This window comes from Ornithodoros turicata, chromosome 6, assembly GCF_037126465.1.
Source record: "Ornithodoros turicata isolate Travis chromosome 6, ASM3712646v1, whole genome shotgun sequence".
Classification (NCBI taxonomy): domain Eukaryota; kingdom Metazoa; phylum Arthropoda; class Arachnida; order Ixodida; family Argasidae; genus Ornithodoros; species Ornithodoros turicata.
The window spans coordinates 28,972,621-28,996,080 of record NC_088206.1 but is presented as its reverse complement, the minus strand read 5'-3'; the positions used below and the strand labels follow the sequence as shown (position 1 = coordinate 28,996,080).

The 23,460-nt window shown below is 46.0% G+C and overlaps 1 protein-coding gene across 7 annotated transcripts in view; it reads left to right on the top strand.

The window, feature by feature from the left end:
- Positions 1 to 23,460, top strand: part of LOC135396493 (serine/threonine-protein kinase WNK4-like) — a 126,951-nt gene that overhangs the window by 82,728 nt on the left and 20,763 nt on the right. For 5 of the 7 annotated variants that reach the window (XM_064627500.1, XM_064627499.1, XM_064627502.1 and 2 more), the window contains exons 14-22: positions 964 to 1,084; positions 1,145 to 1,264; positions 1,327 to 1,461; positions 3,504 to 3,644; positions 4,576 to 4,956; positions 10,307 to 10,419; positions 10,481 to 10,721; positions 20,925 to 21,414; positions 21,913 to 22,280. In XM_064627500.1, coding sequence (XP_064483570.1) covers positions 964 to 1,084; positions 1,145 to 1,264; positions 1,327 to 1,461; positions 3,504 to 3,644; positions 4,576 to 4,956; positions 10,307 to 10,419; positions 10,481 to 10,721; positions 20,925 to 21,414; positions 21,913 to 22,280 — 2,110 coding nt within the window. The remainder of the gene's footprint in view (positions 1 to 963; positions 1,085 to 1,144; positions 1,265 to 1,326; positions 1,462 to 3,503; positions 3,645 to 4,575; positions 4,957 to 10,306; positions 10,420 to 10,480; positions 10,722 to 20,924; positions 21,415 to 21,912; positions 22,281 to 23,460) is intronic. The other 2 variants (XM_064627501.1, XM_064627498.1) reach the window with 2 other exon arrangements.

Below are 23,460 nucleotides of genomic sequence, written 5' to 3'. Positions count from 1 at the left end.
ACCTCACGTCGCCCATGATCCGCCACGACTTCTTGCGCAACCCTAACAGGCTTTGGAACGTGCAAACTTTAAATATAACGATAACGATCGCTATGTGAAAGTTCAAGATCAAGGCCCAGGACGTTGAGTCCATCTTCAACGTCGCTTGTACTTGGTCGCTCACACTGCATACTTTCTGCGAAATCGTCTTCAGTTTTGCTTCTGCCAGCTTCCGTGCATCAGGACATGTTGCTCACACTATCAGCGTCCCGAAACTTTGTCCTTCAACGTTGTTGGCCCCTTCCACGAATGTCATCGAACCTTAGATTTCCTTTCGCAACATCTTCGAGAATGGCTCCCTTGATGCCGATCGACAGCGTTTCGTATCTGCCTTGTGTTTCCATAGTTAGCTGGAGTTGTTGAGGTTGCTGTAGAAGTGTTGAACCGCCAGTTCTTGTATGTTTGTGGCCTTGTCTTCTCTTCTTATAAACATACTTATAAATTTGTTTGATAAGCGCTAGAAATGTATAAGTCACCGCTGAAAATGCTGGGCCAAGGTCCATTTACTGAGTTGCCGTGCCAGGCTGAATAAAAACAGGGAGGACCATGCTGGGTCGGACCGCTTTTCGATGCGCCCGGGCCTGGTGGGGCCCGGAAACATCGGCCCATGCACAGCTCAAATTCCTTGCTGGCTCACCAATAACAGAACAGTACAAGTTAAAATTTCTGTGAAAATATTCACAGATTTTGAATACTGAAATTAGGTTGCAGATAGCATCCGAATAGCATCAGATATTTGATTCGTATTCAAAATTTCAAATATTTTCCCAGCTCCACCTGTAAGTCAGGGAATACTACCTGCACAAATACAGTCTGAGAGCTTCTTTAAATCTGCTGTGATTTTACAAAGCAAAATAACCAATCTGAAGGAAATTTAATGATGTGAGAGGCTTTTGGTACATTGTAGTTTTTTATTATTTACAGTGCATCTGCAGTGGACTCTGCAAGCGAGGCTAGCGACCTGACAGACTCATCAATGCGGGCCCGTAAGAAGGTTGGCCGCAAACGAGTAAGGGCACAACAGGACCGTTGGCCCAGGCTTCAGGTGAAATGAAAAGAGTAGTTTATCTTAGTTTTAAACTCTCTAAAAGTTACTGACTTCTAGGTATTGTCTGTGGAAGGAGGTACAGTTGTGGAATGTCAGTTGGAGTCCTCCAAGGGAAAGACAGTCACCTTCAAGTTCGACATCAATGACATGTTTCCCAGGGACATAGCCAACAACCTAGTATGTACAACTTTAGAAGGAAAAAAAAAGGTGACTGGATGATATACATGAACTTCCAACAGGTGGTGACAAACTTGTTGGCGGAGCAGCATGCAGAGGTGTTTGTTGACCAGATTCAAGATATAGTTCAGCAGCTGCAGGAGAATCCAGAGCGGCTACCCACTGTAGCCATCCATTTGCCCCCGGCCACGGATGGGGTGAGTGCTAACTAAGCCTGAGCGGCAAACTAGAAGGAGAGATTTTGAACGCCACATGTAAAGGCTTTCTGAGCTTCTGCAATTTTTATGGAATCTTACTACAGTAAACTTCCGTTAATTCGACCCTGACGGGAACGCGAAATTTGATCGAATTATCCGAAGGTCGAATTAAAGAATAGGCGGAAAAACTGTAGAGGTCAATGTCACATTTGTCCATTCCTCTGGTGTCGCTCACGCTTGAAATGCGCATCTCGACACACTGCACATAGAGCCCTCTCGAGCGCGCGCTACAACATCGGTGTCGGGCGTGTCCTGCCCGCGCAATATGGCGGAATCGAAACTGTAGACGATTTCGCGGAAAGCTCGCAGTGTGCGTGCGTGCACGCACACACTTCACTTCAGCGTGCGTGCACGCACACACACACTGAATGCGCTCGGCGATATCGTCTTCAGTTTCGCTTCCGCCATGTTGCCCGGGCAGGACACGTCTGACGACGACGATGTCCACTTCCACGAAGTCATCGAAATTCGAAACTCGTCGAGCGCACGTCGTGTATCGGACTCTTGTTGCACCGACAGTTTCCGAACGAAAGCCCGGTGAAACGTAGAACAAAAAACGGAAAGCAAAAACGAGAAAGAGACGTTTCCTCCTCGCCCGGCACTCATCAGAACCGCGAACCACCACCAAATGAATTGAGTTTTAGTGCATTGTACGCCATTGGCTTTGCGTACGCAAGGGATGCGTGGTGGTTCTGCACAGTGTGCGAAGCTCTATGTTTTGCGCGTGCGCAGAACCACAAACACTATCGCTTACATACGCAAATACGATAGCGTTCGGTGCACAAAAACTCGCGGTTATCAGAACGGATCGGTACTGTTCAATAGTCGTCTGCCAATCTGCCGCCCGACCTTTAGGGCGAACTTTATGTTGTATGCGCGGTGCGGGCGACGCGGATGCCCGGTTCGCGGACGCATCGATCGAATTACACGATGTGCACTGATTTCACGTTCGAAATAACGAACTTTTTTATCAATAGAAGCATATGGGCATTTGACGGGACCTTCGAATTCGATCGAATTAAGCGGAAAATCGAATTATCGGAAGTCGTATTAACGGAAGTCTACTGTACTGGATCAAAATTTGTGCTCAGTTTTCACATGCCTACATTTTTTTAGAACATTTAAACTAATATGCTTAATAAATAAGTCTCGATAAAGGGTGGACTGCACTTTCGCGGTACTAAAGAATATATTTCCCCTTAAACGAAATTGCGAGTTGTGACATTGCCATTATGAGCATTGAGGTTACTTCTCTTTGTACACTTGAGAAAGTCACGTAAAGCTGGAAAATGCCACAATGGGATGAGTAACAGTGGTGTATTCTGCCATTATACTACTGCATTCTGTAGCCATAATAGTGTAAAAATTACACACACAAACACACACTCACCAGGGCTGGAAGTGGTTGTGGCCTCGTTGGGTATTGTGTTATGTAGCGTGATCATCTCAAGCTATGCACGCTTCATAGGGAAAATTTGAGATGACTCTTTCATCTTATTCAACCTATTTTCTCAAATGTAAGGACCTCCCCCCTTATTTTAAGGACCCCCGCTAACTTTGGACAACCTGTTTTGGAAAAAAAAAAAGTGGGTCCTTAGAATCGAGAAAATCGAGAAAAAAATTATTAGCACTATCCACTTTTTGTAAGCACTATGATCATGTAGAAACAGAAATGATGTCTGAAATAAAGGCATTTATTTGAATGGCATATTCTTGCCAATTTCCAATTTATTCTCTGTGATTATTTCTTGTGCACACATCACTTGACAGACATGATGACAATATGGCTGCAGGAAGTCACAAAGCCACAGTGTTCCTTTTTGTATATGTGTAATTTGCTATGTGCAGTTGACTTCTGCATAATGATTGAGCCTGCAGGCATTTAGATAAAACTTAACTCCTATAGTCGAGTGGTGATAGAGTGAAGGCAAGTGTTTCCTTAGCAGCTCGCATAAAAATTTTCTCTGTATATTTATGTGCAGCGGATGAGCTTTGAGTGCATGGATACAGTCAGCAGGACAGAAGGGGAAACCCCTGGTTCTAGTCACGCGTCTCCTGTGAGACGACCTCCTGCTACAACCACCCCTGCTTCTGCACCAACGACAATACAGATACCCACCCAGGTACTTTGGCTCTTTCTGGTTCTTTTCAGTCTGTTCCAGTCAGAGCGTCAAACGGAAATGTTTTTAAGTTCGGTTTGGGTTTGGCTCCGGAGCAGAAGGACCAGAAACCAGTTTAAACTGGTTTATGCAGGTTCCTGCTTGTTCAGTGCACAACAGAAAATAATCATTCTCTGAGGCTGCATTTAAATGCAATTCTGCAAACAGACGCAAGTTTCCTTTAATATTTTTTGCACACTAAGCCACACTTAGTTTTCTTAGGAGTGAAATGATAATTCCCTTTAGCATTTGTACTTGTTTTTTGTGTACTGGGACATCTGTAAACCTTTAATATCAGTAGCATCGACTAAACCAGAAATGGAATTCCTGGAGAATGTGCATGCACAAGACTAATGTGTGTGGGTTTTTTTCCATCCCTCGACCAGGAATTACAAGAATAAACAGTTCATAGCACTGTTCATGTCGTCCACACCATTTGTATTTTTGTCCACTATCTCTCTTTGAGCATTTTCTGAAAAAAAAAAACTATCTAGACCATTTGTCTAAACATTTTTTCTCTTTGTTACTTAGGGTTGAATCCCAAGATAGCAAAAGAATATTGGTTCAGTTCGGTTCTGTTCTGGGAAAAATAGCGGTGCAGTTCCAGTTTGGTCTGACACCCAGGTTCCAGTTTTATCCAGCTTATAACCCTTTCAGATTACTAACTTCCTGTACAAGACTCAAATGTTGCCCAACCAGAATCTCCTTTCAGAAGTGATGCGAGCTGATCAATTGCACTGGGTCCCATGTGCAATGATGCACTTGGGTCCTTAGAATTGAGGGGGTCCTTACATTCGAGAAAATACTGGTAATTCCATTGTAGGTCTGAGGCTTCCATGATTTCGTAAGCCCATTATTGTGCACTGCAGTGAAGATGCCCTATGATATTTTGAAGGTACCAAGCATGAAGCCACTACCAAGTCCAGTGGATGAAGGTTCTGCTACAGTTCCTCGGAGCACCCTGCAGACAGCCCCAGCACAGGTGCCAAAGGCACCACCTACAACGTCCGCACTGCAGGTGACGACAGAGGCCACACCAACTGGTGATTCGGCTTCAACATTGCGGCCAGATGTTCCTGTTTCCACTACTGGGCTTGGGGGAACTGCTTTGCCGCTTACTCCTACTCCTGTGCCTGTCTCGCCGGTCACAGCAGTTGTTTCTCCAGCCATTTCTTCCACTGTTCCTTCTGCTGCTGCTGCTGCTGCTGCTGCTCCTCCTGCTGCTCCCGCGCCTGCTGCTCCTGCTCCTGCTGCTCCTGCTCCTGCTGCATGTGTTGTGAGTAAAGGGCAATATGTGGTTTGTAGCTTACTGTGAAGTTGAACATAATGTTGCAAATCTTGGTTTGTGGTTTTTGTCTGTCCTGTCCGTTGCCCATTGACAGTACGTTGCCCATTTTTAGATGTACTCGACAGTCGGAACCTGTTTCCACAGCATGGGTAGAATAAAACAAAAATGAATAAAACAGCCTGATAGAGTAAAACAAAAGCTTGCATGCAGCATGTGGCAGCGTCATGTCATCATTGTAGATAACAAATCCTCTCTATTACAATACAGGAAAGTGCATTAACTCTCAGGTGGGCCAAATTAATCCACAGAGGGATCACTGTGGAATCCCTCATGATCAGGGGTCCTTGGATTCCGTTCATCACAAAAAACGTGGAACGTGCTGATTTGACTTTGGTAAAAAAAATAAGGATGTAGATTTGGCATTTCAAAACGTAAATTCTAAAGCTTAGTACTGAAAGATGTGAATTTTGTTTCTCATTGTGGAAGAAAATAGTGCTACCCACTTTGCCATGGCTTTTCGACTATTCCTTCGCTAAAATTTCTGGCATACTAGTCTGTTGTAATCACGCACGAGTATAAATGCATATTCCTCTGAATATGTGGAAGCCTCTTCCATAGAAGCAAAACAACTAGGGCTGTGTGAACAGTCATTTTGAAGCTCAAATTGAATACAAATTGAATATAGACAGCCACCAAATTCAATATGAAGACTTTCGAATATACCATGAATAATGGAACAACTATAAACAAACGTTCATTTGTCTTCAGTGAACAAAATGAAGTACACACACATTTTTTGAGAACTGTCACTGTTTTATTTCCATGTGGAAACATCCATTGTTCTACATGTTCTGAAGAGAAGTTAATGCAACAATTTGTAACAGTTTTACTGCACACTGAAAAGTGTTGTTCACTTGCAACCTGGGTTGCTGGTATGGAAATGTACTTTTCGGCTGCCTTACCAAGTCTGGGGTACTTTTTGTTGTCGAACTCTCTTCCACTAAGTGGAAGGGTGTTCCCGCTGAGCCAGCAATGATGACCCTAAATAGTCATCAACCACGTGATTTGCAAAGATCAAAGGTACTGCTTTTTTAGTATACAGCTTTTCAAATTTTTCCCACACAGTTGACTTGTCTGCAGAGTAGATTCCTTTGGAGGATCAGCAGCTTCCTGAAATTCCTTCTCAATACTTGTGCATAGCAGAACCTTGGCATAACTCTGTCCTGCTTTTGAAAACGTAGTGCACACCGGCACATCATATTTAGAGTCGGGCTTTTTCGGGTAAAACCCGATATCTCCCGAATTTACCCCCCGAATGACTCACTAGGCAACCGGGTTTAACCCGAAAACTACCGGTCAGGACCCGCCATCGCATGGCTGTCCTTGGAAACATTGGCAGAAGCGAAGAAGAACTAAAATGGCACATGTGTGCGCTTCATCTGTGCCACTTGAAGTTGCATTGGACACTTACAAACTGAATGAAAGAAGTACACACGCGGTCCGTGAACGCATAAGCGTAACTTCAGTCGCGGTTTTTGGAGTTGAAGTTTTTGGGGATGGTTCGTATAGTTTCGTATTCGGACGTCAAGAGCAGTGGTGCTGTTGTCGCTGTTCTAAGAACAGCGCGCACTGTAAGAAATATATTAGAAAAAAATTTGAATATTTTCTAATACTTTCACTATTCCAATGGACCACCGAATCAAATATGCGATTATTCGATTCGATATTGAAACCTTTTGAATATTTGCACAGCCCTACAAAAAAAAAAAAGAAACACATACTTTTTTCGAGAGGTCCTCATTCAACAGACTGGCATGCACTCTCAAATCACGATGTTCATGCTCAAGTCCCAGTTTTTGAGTAGTCTGACATAGTGTTCTGCTCTGCTTTCACCACCAGCACCTGAGGACAAACATAGCATTGTAGAGAAGTTACATATCGATACAAATTACGAAAACATGAGAGTGCAAGAACTTTGTGCTTCATAGTATTTGTAAAATTTGCGTTGCTGGCCAGCACATCAGAAGCAATAACATGAAGAGGTGCATGCGGGTAACTGGGAGCATCACATTTAATGTGTCTCGAAGCCCTGTTTTATGCGTCAAGCTGTCCATCAGGAGCCACCATGCAAAATATTTGTACCGTGCGATGTACAGTTAAACCTTTTAAAAGCATTTTTCTCAAATTTATTTCCATAGAACCCCATGTATTAGAAACTTCTATATAACTATATGTCTGTTTGCAGTAACTTTGATTTAACGAAGCCGCACTGAAGAATATGCACCGCGCGACTGGCCAGAAAACGCAGAGCAATGACATTGGAGTGCGGCGGTGCCATCTGGGAGAGGTTTGGAGAGGCTGTAGCTCAGTGTATGCAGGCGTAGGCGTATGGGGGCATGCAGAGCTGTTGGCAGAGTGCACGTCAGGCGCACGTGGTACACATCACGTGGGACCCATATTTCTCCTATTGCCACCTTCGCCCGGCTGTGTTGCACTCACGTGTTCTTTCGCAATGGGCAATCCCGGTAAACGGGAAGTGCTTTTGTTGGAGGACAAGCAAAGTATCTTGGACATGATAGAGAAAGGCAAAAGAAAGAAGGAACATCGTTAACGGATATGACATACTCCAGAGTTCGCTCGACAATCTTGAAGGTGTAGGACTCTATTCGTGCTGTGTTGAAAGAATGAACATGATAGAAGTCTTCCGAAGCCCTCCAGAAGATGATGAGGAAGCGTAGCAAGCCATTAGACTTTCGCTGACCATTGTCGCCCCTTAGTTAGAAGAAGAAGCTAACGCCCGAGCGCCCGCAACTGGCTCGTGACACTGACACTAGTTGAAAATAAAGTACACAAACAAAGCTCGTGGACTACTTCAGCAGAAGATAAACGTGGTATTATGGTCTGCTCACGCCTAGAGCTAAGTTTCTTCACGCTCAGTGGCCATTTTCGATGTAACAAAATTTCAGTTTAACGAAGTGAATTGCAGATTTTATTGACTTCATTATATCTAGGTTTAACTGTATTTTCGCTGCACAATCAAATTTAGAAAAGCAGTCTCCCATGGATCTGCATGATGTCGGCAAGCCCTTTCTTCTCAGCTTACACTCTGCTTGTACATGCTTGAGCTACACCGGTCTGTATCATGAGTCACATGATCGGCCCTGCCAGGGTGATAGATGAAGTCATGACGCACCCTCCTCCTCCAGCTTTTGTCTGACATGCTCTTTTCAAGAGTGGAAGATTTTTTAAAGGTGTGCAACACGTGCACTGCAGGTCACCTGTGCTCATTCTTCCTTTGTTTGTTGCAGAGCATGGCACCCCCAAAAACAAAAAACAAGCAAAAAATATCAGTGCTTCTTTGCCCTGTCTGCCCTTTTAAACGATCACACGCAAATCGAACTTTTACTCACTTGAAGGCAAAAAAATCTAGCTCATTCCAAAGAAGTCTGCTTCTACCATAATTTGCATAGTAGCATACCTCCCAACTCTCCCAGGTTATCCTGGAGGCCCCCAAATTTCGATGAGTCTCACGATTGTATGGACGCGCCATCCAATCTCCCGGAAAATTGGGACTTTCGGTTTTTCTTCTCTTATTTTCCTTTAAAAGCTGCGCAAATGCATCTCAGAAGAATTAGACAGCCCATCACGTGTTTTTCGTGGCATGGCCATGCATGGCTGGAGGTCAGAGCAGATTGCGTGTTTCATTGCATCCATGTTGCTCTAGAGGAAGTGCTATCGTCCTATCGTCAGTCCAGCCTGGTACAATAGTTTTGTCTCCTCCGATGGCACCCTCCAAAGAGAATACCTGCACGTGTTCCTCACACGTGAAAGTGCCTTTACATGTGTTTTCTGGTTGAGCATAACCAGCCGCGGAGCGTAAGCAACCACGTGTGACCACTGTTCCGGAAGGTGTTCCCAAAATGTCACGAAGCGAAGCACCACTGGTGTGGATGGACGAAGACCGCTGCCATCATCAGTGAAATGGCTGTGGCTGCACAAAATGTAAAGTTGGAGAGCCTGAGATGACGTGTCTTAGGAATTGCGGCTTACGGAAGCAACGATAGGGTGTTGCAGCCCCACGCGATAGTGGCTACTTATGACGTAGAGGGATCACAATACAGTGGCGTCCAAAATTAACGCCCTTCCCAGCGCGCTATTTAGAGTTTGTCAGGTTGGTAGGTATGTAGTAAACAGACACTCATTTCTAGGTGTAGACCCAAGGTTTCTAATTTGTTCCTTGGGTAGATCAGGCCACGGCAAATTGAGGTGCTAGCTTTTGCTGTCTGTGTTAGATTCAACTAACCAGCACTACCAGTCCCACCTTGAAAATGAGCATGGCTGTTCATCCCTTGTTTCATTATAACTGTTGGGGTGTGCGAATCTGACTACGTACGTATTTGAAGTTGAATGGAATATTGAATCTAATGCAGAAAAAAAATACTGGATCGAATATCGAATATTTGTGTAACTTTTAGAATACGTGCCTTTTGCACTAAAAGTTCGTGATTTGTAGCGCGTGGCTTTAGTGTAACTTTTCTGCCATTAACAGTCACAAGCGAGACATCTAAATCTTCCGTGGGAAGCCCTTACTCTTTAATTTTATGTGATAGTGTTTCCGGCTTTTCAGCTGAGTCTACACTTACTGGGACAATAATTTTGATTTCAAAATTTGATGTCAGGCAGTGGAATGCTACACAGATGAGGCTGTAATTGTTTCTGAACATCCACAGGTCACTTGTGAAACACAAATTGGCGTACGTCCCGCCTCAGCTTTGCCATGAACATCTTTTAGCTTCCTTGCTTTAGTGTGTGTCTCATCTCACCTGGGGATGTTGCATTGCTGAAATTTTGAATGTAAGGGATGTTTTTATGGCACCCTTTTGTTCCTGGGCTGCAGGCACTATCTAAGAGTCTTAACTTTTTCGAGACAACCTCCCAGACATCAAATCAAAATTCCCCACTGGCACCGCTAAACTGCACGTAGGAGACATGCCGCCCCTTCCTCAGGCCAAGTATGCACAATTAACTTGGGCTAACGTTATCTCACGCTTAACAACAACGGTCCGCCTGTGTTGTGTTGTTCCTGCAGCACTAGTGATTTTATAAAGCAGGCTTCACCTCATGCAGGAAAGCATCTGGTGAAGCCCGCTTTCGGGGTTGTGTCGTTCATATTCGTGGAATAGTTATTAGTGGAGTAGTTCGAATATTGTTATTAAGTAGTCAAGGGTGTGGATTGGGTGCGAGTGTCAAGGGTGTGGATTCAAATCCCACTGCTGGTGCCTTTTCTTCATCTCCCATTATTCTACATGATAGTGCTTACATTGTGTCTGTCTTTCAGGTAGATGCTGTAGTCCGTGACATCTCTGGAAGCCAAGCACCTACTCCCCCAACGTGCGGCACAACGCCACATGCACTCAGCAGTGAAAACAGCTTTTCAGAATCTGAACCTGGGTGAGTCATCTCGTAATTATTAACGGTGTCACTCATTCAAGCATGGTATCGAATTTTCTAGGAGTGCTACTTTGCCAGTCCAAGCACGGTTCACCAACCTTGGCCACCTCCAACAGAAGCTGGTAGAACTGACAACAACAGATTCACTCAGTGGTGCCCTTTCAGCAAGCCCTACTGCTCCAGCAGTTCCTGCTACTCCTGCTGTTGCTGCTGCTGCTCCTGCAGCTGTGCCTACCCCAGCTGCTCCTTCTGCTCCTGTTCTTGCCCCTACTCCTACTGTCCCTGCACCAGCTGTGCCTCAGGTAAGCTTAGGTTAGAAGGCTGAAGCAGAATTACCAACTTCTTGCAATAAGTACCGTGTATGTTGCCCTGAAGTGTCACGTGTCAAATCTGCATTTGTTGTAGTCTACACCTAGTTGTGTGATGAAAGTCAGCGCTGTAATTGGGGCTAACAGTAGTCTGGGTTCATTTACAGTAAAAGCTTGTTAACTTCATAGGGGTGCTAAAAAGTTTGAGCTAAGGAAACACAAGACAAAAAGGTTATACAGTCGCCGACTGATTTTTTTTACTTCTGAAAGCCACAAAATCTGTCCGAATTATCGATCAGTTCGAATTTCCAGTTAATGACACAAATCTCCAAAATGATTTTTATTAAAGAAAACTCAAAAAGGCACAAAAAAAATATCTATGCGCATCTGCTTTGCTGCGCGTATGCGAGAAATGGTGTCGCGACGTATTTCGGCTAGTGTCATGTTGTCACGGTAGACATTGCAAGTATTGCTGTCGCTGAAGGAGTAGCAACAGCATTCGCGTCATTTCCACGTCATCACTTCCGCTGGCACGTCGAGGACTTGTGAAATGATTTGCCCATCAGTCATTTCGGCACAAAATTCTGCACATTGATCTACTTCGGCGTACGTTTCAAACGTTACACTTGCAGGTATTGCGATACCTGAGCTTCGGAGGTCGTCTACCAATGCCCGGCCGTCCGTTGATCTGTCGTCCTCGTCGATGGCGATACCAACCTTCCTTGCAAAATCCGGCTTGACGAAAAGTGTTCGCTATACAGTTAAACCTCGATGTAACGAACTTCAGTTTAACGAAATCCTCGATTTTGTGAAGTTTTATGGTTTCGGTAAATTTGCTACTATAGAACCCCATGTATTTCATGTCTCAGTATAACGAAGTCTGGTTGCTCGCAATTTCAATTTAACGAAGGCCTCAGCGAAGTACAGATCATATTGTCGCCACGAATTCACAAAAAAATGGCACACAAAGGGTGTTTTTCTTCGCGATTTTGATTTTGCGGCAACATAACGCCGCCGGTAACGAGTCTGCAGTCGCCGCGCTGCCATCTCGTGGAACGCCGACGAGATACTTGGCGTCAGCGCAGAACCCTATTGGCTGTGGACGTGCCATCCCCACTCATATGCGCCTTGCGCTTGCGCAGCGTCCATCAGTCAAGCGACCACGTGCGTTGTGCTCCATACTGTCCGCACCGTACTGGTTTCACTCTGCTGCTTCAGACGCTTCGGTTTGTTGTTTAGTATTGTGGCTGTGCTGTGGCCATGGCCAGGAAACGGAAAATCATCACCCTTGAAGAGAAGGCAAAGATCCTGGAAGCGGTCGCCAACGGAGAAAAGAAAAAAGACGTGGCGGAACGCTATGGCATACCGCAGAATTCGCTCTCCACCATTTTGAAAGCGAAGGACTGTATCCTGGGCGCGCTGAAGAAGGGCACAAGTTCCCAACGCAAGAGACTGAAAGGAGCCACGTACGACGACATTGACAAAGCTGTGAACTCCTGGTTTATGGAAACTAGGGCGCAGAACGTTCCAGTCTCCGGTGCTGTACTGCAACAGAAAGCCAAGGACTTCGGCTGCTTATTGGAAAAGGATGCGTTCCGAGCAAGCAGTGGGTGGCTTCACCGTTTCAAGGCTCGGCACGCCATTGTTGGAAAGGTGGTCAGCGGTGAATGAGCGTCCGCTGACGTGCCTGAAGCGGCGGTTTGGCTTGAAGAGGTGCTGCCACGAATCTTGACGCGGTACCAGCCAAGGGACGTTTACAACGCTGACGAATCGGCCCTCTTCTATCAGATGCTCCCGGACAGGACGCTTTCCCTGAAAGGAGACCGTTGCACGGGGCTAAGCAGAGCAAACTCCAGATAACAGTGCTGTTCTGCATCAACATGGACGGTACTGACAAACGACCACTCCTGGTCATAGGAAGGAGCAAAAATCCCCGGTGCTTCAGAGATGCTCGCCAGCTGGACATGGAATACACGGCTAACACAAAAGCCTGGATGACGAGAGACATTTTCCGTTGCTGGATGCAAGCGCTCGATGATGTGATGAAGAAAGACGGCTGACGGATTTGCCTGTTGTTACACAACTGCTCGGCTCACCGAATCGACGACCTGGAGCTGGGAAACGTGGAGCTGCAGTTCCTGCCTCCGAACTGTACCTCGCTGATCCAGCTGCTGGACCAGGGCATCATTAACAGTGTAAAATGTGCGTATCGTCGGCGGGTTATTGACAAGTTCCTACTGGACATTCGTGTTGAACGTTCAATGAAGGTGGACATTTTTCGAGCGATTGAGATGATGTCGACGTCGTGGAAAGCCACTCGGAAGGAGATAATTCAGAACTGCTTTAGGAAGGCGGGCTTCGAAGTTCCCCTTGGTGAAGGTGTAAACCGCATGGAAGGCAATGAAGTGAGCGACTAAGGGACTGAGTAGGACGAAGAACTTTTGGGAGCGTCGAGGCAGCTTCGAGGCACCCCGGACATTGTTCCCGATGCTGTCACTCTTGAGGACTTCTTGTTTGTGGACTCTTGCGTTATTCCGACGGAAGAAGCTACTGATGACTCTATGGTGCAGGATGTACTCAGCAACTCGCAAGGTAAGGACGTTAGTGATGGTGATGAGGAATCGTGCGACGTCCCCGTCCCCAGCGCGCGCGATGTGCTGGATGCTCTTGATGTGCTAAGGCGATACCTTGGATCGCACGAGCAGCACGACACAATGAAAACACTTTGGGAACTTGAATGTCTTGTAACGCCAATGTTGGTGGTCATTATGGCACAGAAGAAGGTCACAGACTACTTTTGCCACACCCCCTGTACCCCACTCCTTCCTTCTGTCCTCTCTCCATCTGTCCACATCTGTACGTCGCTCATAGCCACAGTTAGCGCGCTAGGCGCTAACAATAGGCGCTACAATAGGCGCTAACAAAAAAAAAAAACTTTTGCCGCAAATAAATTATTTCTCGATAAATGCTGCACGTTGCTGTTTTTTTCTTGCGCTGTATACATGGTGTTTCATTTTAACGAAATTTCAATAACGAAGTGAATCGCCTAATTTACCGACTTCGTTATACCGAGGTTTAACTGTAGTTCTCCCTTTCACTGCTTCCCACGACTCTCACTAGACGGCAAAGATATGAAGCGTGGCGACAAGCGTAGCGTTATAGTTAGTTTTGTTTTCGTAGCACAGCACAACACGCGAGAGCAGGCGGGACCAGTAGAGAACCACGATATTTTTTATGATTCCTTGGTCCGTGGGCTGCAGGACACTTGTTGTATTCGGAGGCAAGAACTCTAAACGTATCGCCTGGAGGTTCTGTACTGCACCATGTGCTGCGCAGTTATCGATGAACATGATAACGCTCCTCTTGCCGACGTGCTTGCGTCTTCATCGCATTCGTCAGTATCCGCGAAGTCGATCGAGACACCCTCAGAATCACTTGAAGGCGCGAACATCATTTCATGGTCACTTCTTGTCTCCAACAATGGCACGTTTATGGGTGCTTGTGGCGCGTGTGCATACCCCATCAGTGGTGTGCGTGCGTAAACTCCGGCTCCGCGCGCACTGAGGCGCTCCGTCAGTGAAGGCGAAGGGAAAGGAAAAAAAAAAGCGAGGGGTATATGTGCAAAAACTCGAACCGTACCTGCGAAAAACAGTCCAAATTTTCGGACGTCAAAATACATTGGCTCAATGGGGCGTCTGATAAAGCCACAACTTTTGTCCTAAATATTGGAAAGTCCCCATTTTTGGAGTCGGAAAAATCGGTCTACGACTGTATTTTGCACAAGTAAGGCCAAGAAGACTTGAAACTTTTATTGTTTAAAAAAAGTTTGATCATTTTCTGGTCTTGTCCTTGAAAATTACTTGTGATGAGCTTTTGCTTCAGTAAGCATACATTTTAAAGGGACTATGAAATTTCCCGAACCCCCATACTTTTTTTCGATGGAAACTCTTCTTCCCGCAGAGAAACTAATATGCCACAAATTTTTCCGGACGAAATCGCTCCACTCTGCGAGGAGCGCGCGCTGGAAATGTCTCTTCCACGTTCCTCCTCTCCCGCGCATATTTCCCTGCCGATGGTGTAACTGTACGGACCGCTCTTCGGTTCCCCGTTACGTCACCGGTGTTGCACAATGGCAAGTAATGCCGCGAGTTCGTGCTGTGGCTGCCGCCACTGCCGAAATCTGCCGATCGCGCGAAAGCTGCTGTCATAGAGATTTCCACTCCCGATGAACGCATACGCGGGATCCTACGGCGCGTGCTCCTGGAGGGATTCCTCGGCTCGGCAACACGTCACGATGACGTGTTGCTGAGCCGGCCGTGGTCGCGTCAAGTTACCCGTTGTGTCTCCGCTCGGCAGCTCGTCACGGCGCGGCGCCAGCTGTCCTCCCTTCGCCGCTCCGTTCAGAGCCATTTATAGGGAGAGTTTGGCCATTCTCTGATCTTTTGCCGCCTCGTGGGTGGAGCCTATTTTGACGTCAGAGTCGTCGTTGCGCCGCCCAAAAAGCCTGAATCCAAGCAGAATCCGCGTATCAGCCATCTGATGCGCGCCATATTGATGCTGTCCGTCAGCTTTGTTCTGGCAATGAATGCAATCTACAGGAATAACCGGCTTATGACCCACCGACGCCTGTGATAAGGGGGGCTTTGTTGCCAGACTGAAAGAGTTCAAGGACGAAGGGCTTTCGAAGGACAATGTACGCACGTGTCTTTCCTCCTTGCATCGTAAACAACGATCAGCATCAATATGGCATCGGCGAGAACGGCTGACAACGGGACAACAATAGAGCACGGCGAGGGAGGTGGCTTAGCCGTGACGTCACATGACGCGCTTCAAGTTAGGTTCCTCCCAATGGCCAAACTCTCCCCATATACGGCTCTGGCTCCGTTTAAATTCGCTCCCGAGAAATCCGCTCGTGCGCCGAAAGTAAAATTTCGGTTCTAGACTCAGAAAAATGTCTTCTTTCGAACGAAACGAAGAAAAAAATTGTTTCATAGTCCCTTTAAAGAGGATCGTCTTGGTCATCTTCATAGTTAAGGAAAAAGGTGTGTGACATTAAAGAGACCATGAAGAGATTCCAGAAAAATGAGTTCTGGGGGGGAATGGCTCTCAAGGAGGACTTTTATCTGAAATACCGTATTTTCTCGATTCTAAGGACCCCGTTTTTTTTTTCAAAACGAGGCTGTCCAAAGCGGGGAGGGGTCCTTACATTCGAGTACAGGGAATTTAGAAACTCCAGTGAAACATTATAAATGAAGTTCAGTGCACTACACAGAACAAATTATTTATCGGACTTAATTACAGCTTTACTACTCGAGTCGCCATCTCTGTCTGTCGACGCGGCTGACTTGGACTCCAAGATCGTCATGCTCGCAAAGTTCATCCCTTTCGGAGCCATCCAAAGCGTTGCTTACTTGAACGATTCCACAATAATTCCTGCTTGTATGTCCTTTTATGCGTCAGATACGCACTGCACGATGGCCCCCCGGCAACGCCTTTCGCATCTTCGCGGTCGATATCCGCACGTGTCTGTTGGCCCGTTCTTCGTAAACCACACACAGGTTTGTCTAAAGGGTTGTTAATGAAAGCGTCGAGGCGCTGGAAGGCCACTAAGTCCTCCAATGATAATCACCAAGTCACTGTTGTGCTTTTGTGTAGTTCTTTCACTTCGTTGGTGAGGTGGCCGCGGGACACCACTGACTTCGTATTCAAAAGCGCACCAGGCGGCCGTAACCACATGGTTTTCAACCTATCATCAGTTCTACAGGGTGTCCCACCGAAAAAGGGCCAGGGGCTAAAGAAAAAACAGTGCTCTACGCAAATGGAACCAACTGCACGTGCTTGGCAGTTGTGTAGTCTAACCAAAAATATTTTTTCATCGCCCCTTGTCAATTAATTAGCGGTAATTAATTTTCTAACTTTTTAAGTATCGGTTTTAGCTTTCAGATGTCAAACAGGAAGTTGTAGTACATGTCGAAAAAGACGCAACTGTTGTGGTTCGAGGTCGCTATGGCTTGTGGTTTCGTTTTTTCCCGGGTTTCTGATGCCGGGCGGACCGCAGATCGCTGCCCATAATCCGGCACCTGCGCGCGACGATTCCAGCGCCCTCCGGTGTATATTGACCTTGAGATTAGCGCTTGGAGACCATCCTTGGGCCACGTCACACAAGAGGAAGATATTTAACCTGTTTCACGGCACACCTATCAGAGTGCACTGCAATCGTGGCGCGCGGGCGCCAAATTATGGGGAGCGCGGCTTCTGAAACCAATTTTTAAACCCGGGAAAAAACGAAACCACAAGCCATAGCAAGCTTGAACCACTTCAGTTGCGTCTTTTTCGACATGTACTACAACTTCCTGATTGACATCTGAGAGCTAAAACCGATACTTAAAAAGTTAGAAAATTAATTACCGCTAATTAATTGACAAGGGGCGATGAAAAAATATTTTTGGATAGACTACACAACTGCCAAGCATGTGCAGTTGGTTCTATTTGCGTAGAGCACTCTGTTTTTTCTTTAGCCCCTGGCCCTTTTTCGGTGAGACACCCTGTATATATCTATTCCATATCTATCATCAATTGTGATAGATTCGCGCAGTATCACCTTACTTTCGTTTGAGTTGCGCAGAATAGGACACCATCTTCAAGTTCATCGTAACAACTTCCTTTTCGGTCTGACAGAAAATGAGAAGACCCTATTTAAGCAATGAGAAAGGAGGCCGACTCACTTGCGATCATGTGACAGAGTGACATGATGGACCAATGGAGGCGATCGCTCAAGCGAAGTGGGGGAGGATCCTTAGAGTCGCACAAACTTTTGTTTCAAAAACTGGTTGACTAAAGTGAGGGGGGGTCCTTATATTCGCGAAAGTACGGTATGTCAAATTTTTGCAATATTGCATTCAACGCGGCCGCTGTTCATGTGCAAAAAAAAAGGCGTCGAGTGATCGCTCGACCCACCTCCCACAAGTGGCTTGACGTCATTTGCATGGTTTGCTCACTCCAAGGTTACACCAAGCCAGTCCGCCAGTAGGGAAGGTCACCTGCTTCTGATGTCATATCTAGTTTCTGAGTCGTGCTGGCAACAGTCGTAGCAGTCATATCTTGCAGCCATGGTCTTTAGTAGGGCTGTGCAAATACAGTGCAATCTCGCTAAACGGAAATCGCTTAAACGGAATTTACGTTGGAATGGAACAAAAGTCTCTGATTTGGTTGGTTTTGTATCTTTCCAATGTAATTTTTCTTCCATTAATCGGAACAAAAATTTCTGAACCTCCGCGTAAACGGAGCCAACAGGACAGTTGTCTGAGTACTCTCCAACTTTCCCAGCGCGATCGCCACGCGCATCATCAGTTTCCGGCGTTGGTTTCCGGTCGTGTACTGCGCCACCGCCGCCTTGCACGTGGTGACATGTTGACATGACACCCCCATCGACAGGAGTTTCAGTGGTTTCAGTTTCAAGCCTGCATTCATTCGGGATGGCTACGCCTAAACGCGCGCACCACACCCTACCGCTGGCCAAGAAGATTGATATCATCAACGATTTCGACAGCGGTGGATTTTCCAAGACTGCACTAGCAACGAAGTACGGAGTTCCGAAGAGTACCCTGACTCGGATCATCCAGGAAAAGGACAAGCTGCATGACGCATTCAGCAATTCCAGATTTGCACCCCAGCGGAAGAGGCTACGACTGGCCAACTACAAGGAACTGGAAAAGTGCTTGGTATTGTGGACCCGGAGGGCCCGAAATGAAAATCTTCCTTTAAGCGGGCCCCTCATTTGTGCCAAGGCAGAAGAACTTTTCCTGCAGTGAAGGATGGCTCTCCAGATTCAAGAAGCGCAATGGACTCGTCTTTCATTCTGTGTGTGTGGTGAAAGTGCCGTCGGTGACACCACAGCGTGCAAGGACTGGCGGGCGCGACGACTCCCCAAGATACTATGTCAGTTCAGTCCGGACGACATTTATAACATAGACGAGACGGCACTCTTTTTTAAGCTTCTCCCAACGAAGACATTTCCTTCAATGGTGAACGATGCACTGGCGGGAAACTGAGTAGGCAAAAAGCTCAGTTGCAAGTCTCCTGAACTCGAAGAATCTTTGCTTGAATTCACTCTGGAGATCACCAAGCTTGCGACTGAACCTGTCCGTTCTGGTCGCGTTGAAGCCACCTGGCCATGTAGGGTTTGTTCAGAAATTTTGGTAGGAATGTACTACAGTCGAATCTCCATATAACAAATTTGCAAATCCTGGCTCTTTGTTTCGTTAAATAGAAAAATTCGTTATACGAAATACGCCAAGTGAAACAAAGATGGCCTCCGCCACTACCTGCGTCGCGCGTACCGCAAAACTCCATTTGTCATAAAACAGATATCAAGTTATAAGGGCACAAAATATCAAGTTTTGTTAATCACATAACGCTAGGTAATACATAATTTATGCACAATATCGCTTGGAGCGTTCGTAACTTTCGTAACCCCGGATGGCCTCTACTGCTTTCTCCCGGTTTTCCTGCACGCTCGCGTATCGACATTTCCTGTGGCGAATTCAGGTGGTGATTTCATGGCAACACGGCGTAGCGCTCGGAAATTGCTAGGTTTACGCCCGAGCTGGATCATGTGACTGTTGCCATCCAGTTTTAGTTGCTTGGATCACACTCGCGGTCACCCGTCTTCAGGTTCCATTGTCTGCTAAACTACGTGAACTTCGACGTGCACGCCAATGAGGGCACTCGCCACCGTTGCAGTGGAGATGTCACGACACCGGATATAGTTGGGCAACCCGCTGCTCGATCATGTGGAGGCCGGGCAAAAAATGTGCTAGCTAGCACATTCCGGGTGCTCGAAAAGCGCCACGCGAACATGCGTGATTGCTTCGCTTTGACCAAGCGAACATGATTGCTCGAGATCTGGCAAAAAAAGTTTCCCTGAAATGACCACCTGAATTCGCCATTGGTTGATTCACTTCCACTCATGATGCACATGATGCTTGATTCCGGAAAGAACAAGAGTACCCCGCCGTTGAATACCGAAAAGGACGAGAAATGGGTACATATGACATAGACATTTGCGCCGATGGAACTTTGGCCGGCGGCGGCATGCCCATTTTACCACCATCGGCATCAGCGGCACGAACAAAAACAAGTAAGGAAAGCACAAAACAACAACCTACTGTCATCGGCATCAGCAAAAGCACATTAGACTAACAGCTCTGTCCAAAAAATTGGCAAGTCCAAATTTTCGGATTCCGAATTATTGGTCGACGACTGTAATTTGGATTAACGAGGTGTGAATTAACAAGCTTTCATTATTCGTTATTGACAGTATGATATTGGAATATTATTACGTAAGACAGTAAATTGACAGTAGAAATCACATCTGAAATATTTATAGCTGAGGCTGGACATAATTGAATATTATCTTTTCCCCTCATCCTTTCTCACAATGGGGAATCAATAAAATTTGTCCCTTTCAAGAGGGGGAAATGCACACAATGGGAGCAAGGTTTTTAAAGAGAGCAATGAAAGCCCATAAAAAAGTTAGCCTTTACTCTTTAGGTCTAGAACAATCAAGTGCTCAGATATGTTTTTCTTTGTGCATGAAATACTGTATAGGTGGTTAATTTTGTGGTCTCATAATTAACGAATTCGGATGCAGGTACATTTGGGGAATATTTCTTAATTTCGCGGTACGTTGATCTTGCACGGCGGAGTACTTAGAGTATGTCACTTCGCTGGATAATTTCGCGGAAAGGTAGCATTTCCGAAATTCGTGAAAATTGCAATTTTGCTCAATCTTGATCAGGAATGCTCTTCATTTTCTCTTAATGAGAACATTTCAGGCCCATGTGCTGTAGACGGTCTTGCATTTTGCATGGCAACCTCTATGATTGTACATCCTATATTACAGGAGTGGGAATATCCCAAAGCATTGTGCTTCACTCATAATTACTTGATAATTACACAACTGGCAAATGTGTTGCAATTGGTGTTTCAGGGCGGATATTTTACACTGCATGTCATGCTAGCTACGTGCTTCATTAAAATGATCACAAATGACTTGAGATGAGTTGTGTTTCTTTGCAAGTGACTTTCTTTAAGTAGAAATTGTGTGTTGTCTCAGTATCCTGTAATAATTTCAGCTTATCTTTTGTTCCCAATTTCTGAACTGGTAATCATAGTTCTTGTTTACACTTTGCACAGTCATCAGCCCAAGCTCCAGAGCAGTCCCAGTCCGGCACAGATTCTACAAACGGAGCCACCCCACCCTCCCCAAAGCATCCTGTGTCAACTGCCTCTCTACGGCCTACATCTGTGCCTGTGGAATCTCGCAAGCCAGCTGTGGCTACCAACTTGGAGGACCTGAAGCTGGAACTTCAGAAGTTGCACGGTAACACCATGAAGAGCAACATTGAGCAAGGGCTGCAGGCAATATTCTCTCAGAGCACCACAGCTCCTACCACGTTAACACCGGCACACTCCCAGCCACAGGTTCTGACTGCTACTGAACCCTCTGTTGCCACTTCGGTCACTGCTTCGGCAACAGTGGTTCAGACACCAACCGCTGCAGTGCCGTGTAGCACTGACATGCCAGCACAGCAGATGCCTGATCCTGGACTAATGGCTGCCGTATCTGAGCTGGTCGATGCAAGCAAGCCGGAGGCAACTGCATCAGTTGGTTTCAGTGTGCCAGGTACGACGAATTTGACTAGATATTTTTATAGGTACTGAACTTTTCTCATTGAGTCAAGTAGAACTTGTGGCATTCTGCCTTCAAATCACATCCGCGTAGTTTGAGTTTAAGTACTTGCTCACAATATGTATCGCTGGTATATTCAGAGATACACCTTCACCAATACCAAAAGCCATGTTGGCTTTGTGTTATGTCTGCTTCTAGAAATAGAAAGCCACTTACTAATCTCCATTTGAGGTCAACAATATAGTGACAAAAGCTGAGACACACTCAATACCGAACTCAAACTTCTAGACATAAAGCACGTACAAACTCTTCATGAAACCAATACCACATATGTTTTGGAGCACTTCTTCTTTGCTTTTTTTTTTTTTTTTTCATTTTGTTTTATTTGCCACAAATTATGCAACTAATTGTACCAATATGTAAAGCTGTAATAAGTTTGCGTGTGTTGAAACATGCACCCCCCTCCTTCTAATACTGAGGTTTGTAATGCAGCAGCAACCATCATGGTACCCGCTGCTCCAGGGGGTCGTAGGGTGTCGCGCTTCCATGTCACAAAAGTGGAAGATGACCCTCTCTCACAAACGCAAGACACCAATGACTGTACAAATGTGCAACAGTCCACTCCCACATTAGCCACCACGGCCACCTCCCCCATCCCACTTCAGTCAACTACATCGGATATGGGGTCAGAAGTGGCTCATGCTGTTAGCACTGCGACACAGACGAGCAACACAGATGTAAAGTCCTCATCAAAGCCGCCTGTAAGCCGTGGACGCTTCCAGGTGACAACTGTCACGGACGACCCAGCTGTTAATCCTCCAGTGTCTGGAACAGAGGTAGCTTCTACTGGGTCATTGCAGGTGAGGTTTCTTGATCATCTTGCTTTATACAAGTGTGGCACGAGTCCGTATGACATTCTTCCGAAGCCCCGGATTGAGTTTGTTGTCTAATGACAAATTTGATCTGGGGGCTTCGCCAGGGGTGTGTGTTAAAGAGCTAATACAAATACATTAGGAACCGTGATTTCTGGCACTAACTAATACACTGACTGATTGTCTGAGATTTTGTTGTGGACCTCATTGTTGGCCCTATGCAGAAGCAGACCATACAAATCAAGTGGATTGAATGTAAAGTGTGTTAGTTATATTCAGCAGCTTCTTTTACCAATCAATCAATATGCAGCAGAAACATTCCCCCTCGACATGGTTTCTAGGTTTTGAAGTACTTTCTGAAGGCTTGATGAAGTCTTCCGTAGAAGCAATATATGTACTATGTATGTGTTTGGTTTACCTGGGCAAATAGCATCACAGTATGTTTTCTTACTGAAATGCTCAACTTTGCCACGTAGGTGTTTTACTGGTCTATGTGAATGTACGAAGCACAGAATGCTCAAAGCAGGCAACAAAGCTTCTTCCGTAACAATGAAGTGAGATGACTTGCAAATTCCTGTCATAAGCCTTTACCAATCACACAACTACAGTAAAACCCGCGCACAATGATCCCTCGCGCACCGATATACCCCGTAGAAAAATATGTTTTTCTTTTACTGTCAAAATATACATTGCCTCTATGGAGAATGGACCCGCACATACTGACAAATTTCGCTGTTCTGAGTACTCGTACAGCGATATCCGACGCCCTCATGCTCGCGGACCCACTTTGGCACCGCCTTGTCCGGCGTTGCACCCTTCCGCAAATTGTAGGACATTGTGGGAATGGAACGTCAGAAGGATGTATGATGTACCCCCACACTTTTTTGGTATGGAAGTCCCGCACGAGAGCTCGAGATTTCCTTCGGAGATTGTCAGTCGTACTCTGGTGACCTGCTGTTCACAGCATTTCTGCTCCCGCTTCCTGCTTTAACGCATCAGCAATACCTCTGTCGACAATAGCGACCCAGCGGAAGAAACAGAAAGTGATAGACTTGGATGTTAAGTTGGTGGTCATCGAGGATCATCACCACGGAACAAGGGTGGTGTCCATCGTGCGAAAGTACGGCCTACGGCAGTCAACAGTGCAGGTATATAGCGCAAAATTATC